The sequence below is a fragment of the Hyposmocoma kahamanoa genome, unplaced genomic scaffold (genome assembly GCF_003589595.1).
Source record: "Hyposmocoma kahamanoa isolate Upper Pololo Valley unplaced genomic scaffold, ASM358959v1 160, whole genome shotgun sequence".
Taxonomy (NCBI): domain Eukaryota; kingdom Metazoa; phylum Arthropoda; class Insecta; order Lepidoptera; family Cosmopterigidae; genus Hyposmocoma; species Hyposmocoma kahamanoa.
The window spans coordinates 5,776,046-5,785,503 of NW_020653575.1; the positions used below are offsets into that span (position 1 = coordinate 5,776,046).

The 9,458-nt window shown below is 37.8% G+C and overlaps 1 protein-coding gene across 1 annotated transcript; it reads right to left on the reverse strand.

The window, feature by feature from the left end:
* Positions 1-290: 290 nt before the first annotated feature.
* LOC113225465 lies at positions 291-8,945 on the reverse strand. Its single transcript, XM_026457782.1, has 6 exons — positions 8,761-8,945; positions 8,547-8,701; positions 7,332-7,428; positions 6,356-6,376; positions 1,840-1,981; positions 291-580 (listed from the first exon to the last, which is right to left on the reverse strand). The coding sequence occupies exons 1-6, from the start codon at positions 8,943-8,945 to the stop codon at positions 332-334; spliced, it is 849 nt and encodes a 282-aa protein (XP_026313567.1). The 3' UTR covers positions 291-331.
* Between the last annotated feature and the right edge of the window lie 513 nt (positions 8,946-9,458).

Sequence of the window (9,458 nt, forward strand, 5' to 3'; positions counted from 1 at the left end):
ATTTAATAACATAACAATTGAATACTGTTCATTTTGTTCTTAAATTAGTCTCTAAATCGATTCGCACTTCGTTAACTCTCGATGAGATATTTAAATCGATATTTTTTCCTTCGATTTTACATCACTGCATCTCTAGAAACCCATATCTCCCAGTTCACAGTACCCATGCCATGTGAAATTAACTATAAACACTTCTCTTCGCACCGATGTAGTCAGTACCAAATAGACGGTCAGGTATCTTAAGGTATCGACTGTACACTTCCAGAGAATAATACAGAAGTAGCTCCAAGCACAAAATTCTATTTAATTTAGGATTGTGGAAACGTAAATTTTAATCTATGTCTAACTTTTTGAAATTCCGTTCCAAACCTTTTTCTCCCTTTTTAAAGGCTATGGCAACATGCCTTTGAGCCTCTTCTGCTACGAAGTAAGGCTCTATTGTTTGTAAATACTGCATGCATTTCTTGTGAAGTGTTTGAGTATCGGATAAAGTGCCACCGTAGTCTGGAGGTAGAGCTGAACGAGGTATGACAGTTTCGTAGAAATTCTCCAAATTCTCGTCTTTGTGGTGAAATTTGATCTGAAACGCGTGAAATGATAAATCAGTTTAATATTCTTTGTGAAACGGTATTATGAGTAAAAGAAATCAAATCGCTCTGTTTCTGCCGCCAAGCAGTAATGTTGGCATTACTGTGTTCGGATTTTGAAAGGTAAGGGTGCTGGTGAAATTACGGGCACATTGGACTTGTCAACTTATATCTCAGAGCGCAGTGGTAGTGCGATCTTTGCGATTTAAATCTTTATTCGTCTCGTCACTTGATGTTATAATAAATAAATAAATAAAAGTAGCCTATAAAAAGCTGTTGATTCACATAATTGCTGCAATGAACCAAAAAAAAAAAGGACACAACAAAATGACAGTTATTTTATGGATTTATTTCTCATACATTATTTTCAAATCTACGTACTTATATTTTGTACCAGTTTTAAGCGGTAAAGGTGCTGGTTATGTCTCAGGATTATGGGCGCAGTGGCAGTGCCCCTCAGGAATTTGCGATTTAAAAGCACCGAGAGGCATTGCAAGTATTATTATGGACAGACGTGTCGCTTACCATCAGGCGTACGACCTGTTTCTCCTGTCCCTTGGGAGTCAAAAAAAATATACATAGGTATATTTTGAGTTTGTAGATTTTCGCGATTGAATAAATATTTCTTTTTTATCTAAGAGGGATTACACACGACGGTTTTGTAGCATCGTCTACCGTTAGCGCGCGGTAGCATCGCTACACTTGGGATTTATAGGCGATCGCATCGCTGCTAAAAATTGCCGCGTGTAGCCACTCTAAATGGCGTAGGTATACAATGTAACCCGTGACGAACCTGTACAGAGCGAAAAGTTTGAAGAATCAAATATGCGCGTTTTAAATCCGAAAAAAATAGTTTTATTTCGCTTTAAGTCTTAAAGTTGTGGAACAGACTCCCTACCCATATCCAGTATAGCCCGTCTATCGGTTCTTTCAAGAAAAGGTTCACAACGCACTTTCTTGTTGAACACTCTCAGAACATCTCATTTATTACGACTCATTATAATACTTATGTAAGTAACGGTATTTATTTATTAACTAAATTTTATTTATGTAGTTTATATTTCTTTCTCATTCTCTCTTGCACGCTGTTGCCCGCTTGTAACCTTAGCTTTTGGCAGGGACAGCTAAGGTTATATATAGGCTGGGTGGGCTAGAAGAGATTTCTTTTAGAGAAACCATTCATCTTCTGTTAACCCAATATTTCTGTTGTGTTTATTTGGTGCAATAAAGAATATATTAAACTTCGTCTTACCATATCAAAGAATTTCTTGTCCATAAATGGCCTGATTAGCAGCAAAAGTTTATCAAGTATGGGCTCTGTGTTGAGGACGTGGATCTCCTTCATGCGGACAGGTAACGCTTCTTGGATGTAGGTGAAGAATTTGCGCAGTGACCTGAAATGGAATAAAAGATTGAATAATTAAGATTTTCATTACGCATACAGATGTTACATATTCCATACGCAATCTGGACATTTTTAGGATTTTTTCGTCACAAAGATCCGAAGGGCACTGCCACTACGCCCGTCACTCAGAGACATACGTTGATAAGTCCCTAAGTAAATAAGGTGGCAGTACTGCTCTGGACGCACTCTTTCACAAGAAGCTCTACTGCTACTAGAGTCTGTCTTACATTTAAACTTCCACTGATTTAGTAGGCAGAAACCGCCGCCTTACTCTGTCCTGACAGAACTTTCTAGCCTCACATATATCAACTACCCTTTTCATATAACTTTTTTTATCCGTGTCGCTTTGGATTCCTGCCTTTTTGAGGACATCGCTGATCTGGTCAATGTAAGTCGACGACTGTCATCCTCGTTAGCATCATAAATCTGTTTGGTAATTCTTCTTCCATCCATCCGCTCTACATGCCCAAACCACCTCAACACTCCTGTCTCCATCCTAGTCACCACATCCTCTTTCAAACCACATCTTTCACATATTATTGTATTCTTCACTCTATCAGTCAACCTTATGCCACAAATTTTTCTCAAAGATCTCATCTCTTCCATACACACCTTTCACTACCAAACGTCAGTGTAGGAACCAGCAAAGCCGTGTGTATGGACATGTGTGATTTTTGGTATATCGATTTACAGTTTAATAACCGAATCAACTGTAAAATAAGCTACGACGAATAGAATTGCTTTACATAATGAAAATGGTATAACATGAGCTAACAAAAACAACATCGAATATTGAGGACACTTTGCTTGAGGCAAGCATGCAATTTTTTGTCACTGAACGAACACTTAAAGCGATGATCTATTAGTGGATTAGTTTCGTTGATTTTCTGAATTTATATGTGATATATAAATTTAATATTGTTACAGAGCGTTACGAAAGGCGTATCGGTATGGCGTGGGTTGCTTTTGGTAAGGTAGATGACGTCTTTAAATCGAAACTCCTACAGTGCCTGAAGACCAAGGTCTATAACTAATGTGTCTTGCCGATCCTCACTTACGGTGCAGAAACATGGACGCTCACCAAGCAAAACATGCACCGGATCAACATGGATCGGGCACCAAACGTCGAAATTCGACGAAAAACGAAGGTCGATGACCTGGTAATCGCATCACGAAGTTAAGAACTAGACGAGAAAACGGACGATAGACCAAAGCAGTCACGGAGTGGTAGTCAAGAGAAGCAAAAAGGCCGACCACCGCCCGCCAGTCCGATGGTCTGATGGTATGCGGGATCGCGCTGAATGCGGACACTGTAAGAACGTAAAAGTTGGCGCAATAAAGAAGGGGCCCATACCCAGCAGTGGGTTGATTTTGGTTGGCCATGATGACAAAAGAAATCATGTTGAAATTATCTCAGAAACCGACAGAGTTATTTGGTATGCTCCCAGAAGAAGAAAAAAACAATGGAAATCCTTTAAACCTCGATTACTACCAGAACCGATGTCGCCAAAACTTACACATTCTTATTTTGCAACACTGCAAAATCTTGAAATTGATTGGTCGTAGTTTCAAATTTAAAACGAAATAACAAATTCTGGATTAATTAAATTTTTATTGAATTGACATTCAATTATTTTTTGTGAAATTACTCCACTAGTTTGTTATAATTATTAATACAAAGATCGAACACTCAGAAAAAATTCCTTCAACCCGGTCGGATTCGAACCGACGTCTTCTTGCATACCGTGCCAGACGCTATACCAACTAAGCCACGGAACGAACCAACGGACCTCACGAATTTTTCTATGTGCTTGCGTCGTGTCTTTGTACTTGGTCTTTCAACGACTTTTTAGTCGTAGCGCCATCTATGAGAAATCTATTGCAGATTTATCATGACACGGTATGCAAGAAGACGTCGGTTCGAATCCGACCGGATTGAAGGAATTTTTTCTGAGTGTTCGATCTTTGTCTTAATAATTATAACAAATTCTGGATTGTTAATATCTTTTAAACTTTACGCTGTTGGCATATTGTTGAAAGTTCAATCTCATCAATACATATTATACAACGTTTTGATATGATATTAAAATTTCAATAAATGTGCACGACGACGAATTGGAGTTATTAATTTAGTTCTCCAAACAAGAAGCGACCATATTGAAAAAGAAATATTTCGATAAACAGACCCCCGGACTTTCAGGATCCCGATTCACAACTGTTCGATATCTTAACCAAATCTTTCGATTGGATATCGTTCTCGAATCGAAGGGCGCTTTCCGAGCTATTCAGAACATTCGAGTTAAAACGTTCAATTCGGATTCGGATATGATATCGTTATCCAACAACGTTTAGGGAATTACTCGGCGAAAATAGATTATAAGAAAAATCTAATCCTTTTACCATTGACTTACAAATAAATGGACGACGGGTCTAATACAAAAACCACGAAAAAAATGTCCCAAGTCAACCTATTTAAACGTAGTGCCACGTAAAGGAATATGAAAAAGCTAAATCGTTGAATTTAAATTGTAATGTCATCGCAGTACTGTCTAATTTGAGAATGACGCTCTGTATACGATTTTAACGTCCTATAAGTTCGGACACTTTTTAGCGCGAACCCGACGTCCATATAATTGTAAGTCAATGCCTTTTACCTACATTTTTAAGACTATAAAGACCTAAAATATAGGAATGCGTTAGTCTCGCACTAAAATAAATTAATAAAATTGAACAAAATCCATATTTTATTTAAAATAATAAAAGATATATTACATAGTTTGTTATAATTATTAATACAAAGATCGAACACTCGGAAAAAACACTCAGAAAAAATTCCTTCGATCCGGTCGGATTCGAACCGACGTCTTCTTGCATACCGTGCCAGACGCTATACCAACTAAGCCACGGAACGAACCAACGGACCTCACGAATTTTTCTATGTGCTTGCGTCGTGTCTTTGTACTTGGTTTTTCAACGACTTTTTAGTCGTAGCGCCATCTATGAGAAATCTTTGACAGATTTATCACCCAGTTAGTACCTTTACAGCTACCAGTCCTGGCGAGAGATGTCGCTATTCACTGTATTAATTAAATTTTTATTGAATTGATATTCAATTATTTTTTGTGAAATTACTCCACTAGTTTGTTATAATTATTAATACAAAGATCGAACACTCGGAAAAAACACTCAGAAAAAAATTCTAAAATTATTAAAAATTACTACTTAATACTAAAATAAAATTATTATTAATAATTATAACAAACTAGTGGAGTAATTTCACAAAAAATAATTGAATATCAATTCAATAAAAATTTAATAGATATATTACATTCTTGCTTCGTAAACAATAGGACGTTCGGTAACTTTCATTCGATAACTGCGTTCTGAATAACGTTTGTTGTAGCTTTTGCCGGTCGAGAAGTTCGAGTAATCGTACGAGTGTGACGTCATTTCAGTTCGATTTCGAATACGACAGTGTGACGTTCGATTCGGGTGTTGCGAATAAAAATGAAAACAAATCGTACGATATCTAAACGAATCGGTCGACAACAGAGTTATCGTAAGGTTTTGAATCGACCTGCTGTAGATATGAAATATCACCACGGGTCATATTTTTAGTGCGGCAGTCATTTTTGCACTCCAAAACAGCACTACAAGGCATTTTTCTGAGATTTTAGATAATTTGCAAGAAAGACTGGCACAACCATATTATACAAAGCGACAATGGCGGATTGAGCTCAGACAGGTCTTTCGAGACCTATAGTTGGCAAGCGTTGAACGCTAACTAACCGCTTCTACTGTATTTATTGTTCTGTGGGCATTGACTTACAATTATATGGACGTCGGGTCCGCGCTAAAAAGTGTCTGCACTTGTAAGGCGCTAAAATCGTATACAGAGCGCCAAACTCCGCTTTAGTCTTCATTTGTTCTACTGACAGCGCGATACTGCGATGACATTACAATTTAAATTTCGAATAGGTTGACTTGGGATATTTTTTTCGTGGTTTTTGTATTAGACCCGTCGTCCATTTATTTGTAAGTCAATGTCTGTGGGTAGTCGATTATGCCAATATGCGTCAATCAATTTTTATATTTTATAATCATATCCATGATTGTTTAATATATTTTAATATTATAACCGGTAATAAAAAATACAGTGATCACCATAAACTGGTGATGTTAAATTACGAAACATGATGTGACTAATCTACTCGTGTTTATAAATAAATTAACTTGATTATTCTACTCTTCGTTTAATGGAAAATTTATACATATAGAATTGTTTGTTATTAAATGAAATATGTACACTTATTATGATGGTTTTTTGTACATGATAATAATGTTGCTATTTTTAATCTTTTACCTTTGCTTTTCCTTTTGAAAGCTAGAACATATAATTTAGCATGTATGTAGTTTATACGGTTTGTTTTAAACAATTTTAGAAAAAAAAAATATAAAAATACGAAATCGTATAAACAACATAATGATATAAAGAAAAACAATGTGGCACACATAAAAATTTTACTCTTCAATACACAGCATTTGAAATTTTTTTAATAGTCTCGCACTAGGGAAACTGTATGGAGGGTGCCATGGACAGACACATAGACAACAACAAATTGAGAGATATAAATGTAGGTCATACAAATGTTTCTCCCGGCCCGGGAATCGAACCCGGGACCTCTGCGTGGCAGAGCAGCATGGTAACCTTTCGGCCACGTCCATCATACTAAAACAAATTTCAATTTAGGGGACATTACCTTTGCTTAATTTTTATTTCACTATGCAGCCTACACGAATCTACTAGTTTTTTGTTATGCAAGGCTGCAAAGTTGTTGTTTAACGCGTGCTTGTGTTGAAACCTGAGCAAGAGAAGGAGGCGAAAAATAGAGTCCTGAGCGTAGCGAGGGTTTCAAGCCAAGAGAGGGAAAACAACTTTGCTGCCGAGCGAACACACAACTTTTCACCTCACTATAGCGAGGAAAATGGTAGATGAAAGAAAAACAGTTGAACTATAACAAACTAACTTAATAAACAAAATTAGTTATTAATTAGTATTATTGTTGTCAATTTAATGTCATCAAAAATAACAAAATATACCAACGGATTTATATTACATATTATAATGTACGACAAATCGCGTAGTTGAATGTGTCATTATGTTTTTTTTTTCATCAAAAGAAAAAGTTAGGTGCAGCACAGTTCATCGTCAAGTTCGAATTTCAAAAACCTTTTCCGTGCTAGCGTGGAAAAAACGTTTTTCTAATGAGAAAGGAAGCCTTTCCGAGCTAGTGAGGTAAAAAATTAATTCATTCAAAATAATTAAGTTTCATACTTACGACAAACTGACACGCGTTAAGTGGCCCAATTTGACTCCTTGCATATCAAATAAGAAGATGTAGCCTGGCTGTGGACCTCTTTTGTACAGGCATGCATCTGAAATTGAAAAATAAAATAAATTTAACGTATTTTTACTATTTTATGAAATTTCTATCTCATGTTATTATTAAAGTAAAACCCACCAAATAGTATATTTTTTATCGATGAACTAAAACGAGCCAATATTTACCCGAGGTGGTAAGCCACCCAAGCTGTATAGCGAGGTAATTTTACTTTTCAATTCGATTGCGAGAAAAAAAAAGTTTCAATTGTTTACGCTCTACAACAAAACCACGAACAGATACAACAAACGCAACAAAATGTCACGATTAGCGGTCTTTGACAATCATGAGCGTTTTTCGAATAATTTAAGTTCTACATGTCACGTCACTAAAATGGTACATACACAAAAGTACAAACGTGCGAAACAATATGGCGTCACCTTCTATGCGGTAAAAACACGGAAGTAAAACCGAGCGTAGTCGTAGAATGTAACATTTTCGCGACGAAAATGGTCCACACTTTGATGCTTTGCACCTAAGCTGGGCAAGTTCCGATTGTACCACCGCACTATGCATTACCATGCCGGACTGACACGCAGAGGTCCCAAGTTTGATTCCCGGGCCGGGAGAAATATTTGTAAGGCCTTCATTTATTTCTCTCGTGAGTTTGGGTGTAATTTGTGGTTGTCTATGTGTGTGTCCATCGCACCCGCGACACAGGGTTTCCCGCGGGGCTATGTTGAGTGTGTGCGTTATTATTATTATTATTGTTCCTTATTGTTTTGTTTATATGCGTGTCTGTGGCTGTGTAATAAACAGTTTTCTTTCTTCTTTCTTTCTTTCTTTGAATTGAATTTCCGCAGCGCGGCGATCTCTGTCAAACTGTAGGGTTATTTAATTTGATGAATTATTAGAATGTAATGCGTTTATTAAAATGGTATTAAATTATTTTTATGTGAAATTACTCCATAATTTTGTTGTAATTATTAATACAAAGATCGAGCACTTAGAGAAATTACTTAGATCCGGCCGGATTCGAACCTACGTCTCCTAGGAAACCGAGCGAGGCGCTATGCCAACTATCTGGTCCGTCCTAAAAGTATCGAACATTTTTCAGGAAAAATACTTTTATTGAACTTATCGGTACCATACATTAGTACTCTTCAAAATAACACCCTTCAGCATCGATGCACTTTTGTAGGCGAGTTTTCCATGCCCGGAAGGCCCCCTGGAAGACGTCAACGGGTAGGTCCTTCAGCGCCCTCGTCGTAGCTTCTTGGATGTCCTTAATTGTGCCCCAATGCTTGCCTTTGAGCTTCGACTTGATGCTGGGAAACAAGAAGAAGTCTGCCGGGGCGACGTCAGGACTGTAGGGAGGCTGCGGGACCAGCGGGCTTCGTCGGTCACCTCTTCCCTTCCGTCACGGAACATCTTGTGCCACTTCCTGACCGAGGATTCGGACAAGGCTTTGTCCTTGAAGGCCTGTTTAATCATCTCGTTGGTTTCCACAGTATTTTTGCCGAGTAGAACACAAAATTTCACTGCGTACCTCTGTTCTAACGGATCCGTCATCGCGCTACTTTTAAAAACTTCGACGAGGTGTCGTTTAGAGCTCTACGCGAACGCACGTCCTGCCGCTCCAGGTGCTCGGAGCCAACTGGGACCGGTCGCGCTGTATCGGCTAGATCCCCCCACCACTTTCTGTTGCCAAGCGGAGCGCTTCCCGCCGTTCGGCAACACTCCCAAAAAAAATGTTCGATACTTTTGGGACGGACCCTGTAAGTCACGGAACGAACCAGCACACCTCGCGAATTTTTCTGTTTGTCGTATCTTTGTTTTTGGTTTTCAACTACTTTTTGACCGCAGCGCCATCTATGAGAAATCTATGAAAGTATTTCGTCACTCAGTTAGGTAACTTTACTGCTACCAGCCCTGGCTAAAGATGTCGGCTTTAATTGTAATTAGATGTTTATTGAGGGTGTTTCTCTTCTTAAACTTTCACCTTTTGGCACAAACTAGAACAAATGCTGGCTGTTTAAGTATATCTAGGTCACTCGAAGTAAATTAGAAAACTAGGTTCTTTTT

What these genes read in the sequence shown, in the direction of transcription:
- LOC113225465 (XM_026457782.1), bottom strand. Translation starts at nt 8,945, where the DNA reads ATGACGGATCCGTTAGAACAGAGGTACGCAGTGAAATTTTGTGTTCTA. An exon ending in GTGCATCGATGCTGAAGGGT is followed by an intron (nt 7,429 to 8,546) that starts GTTATTTTGAAG and finishes TTTCAATTTCAG; the next exon opens with ATGCATGCCTGTACAAAAGA. An exon ending in TTTCAAAAGGAAAAGCAAAG is followed by an intron (nt 1,982 to 6,355) that starts GTAAAAGATTAA and finishes ATTCCATTTCAG; the next exon opens with GTCACTGCGCAAATTCTTCA.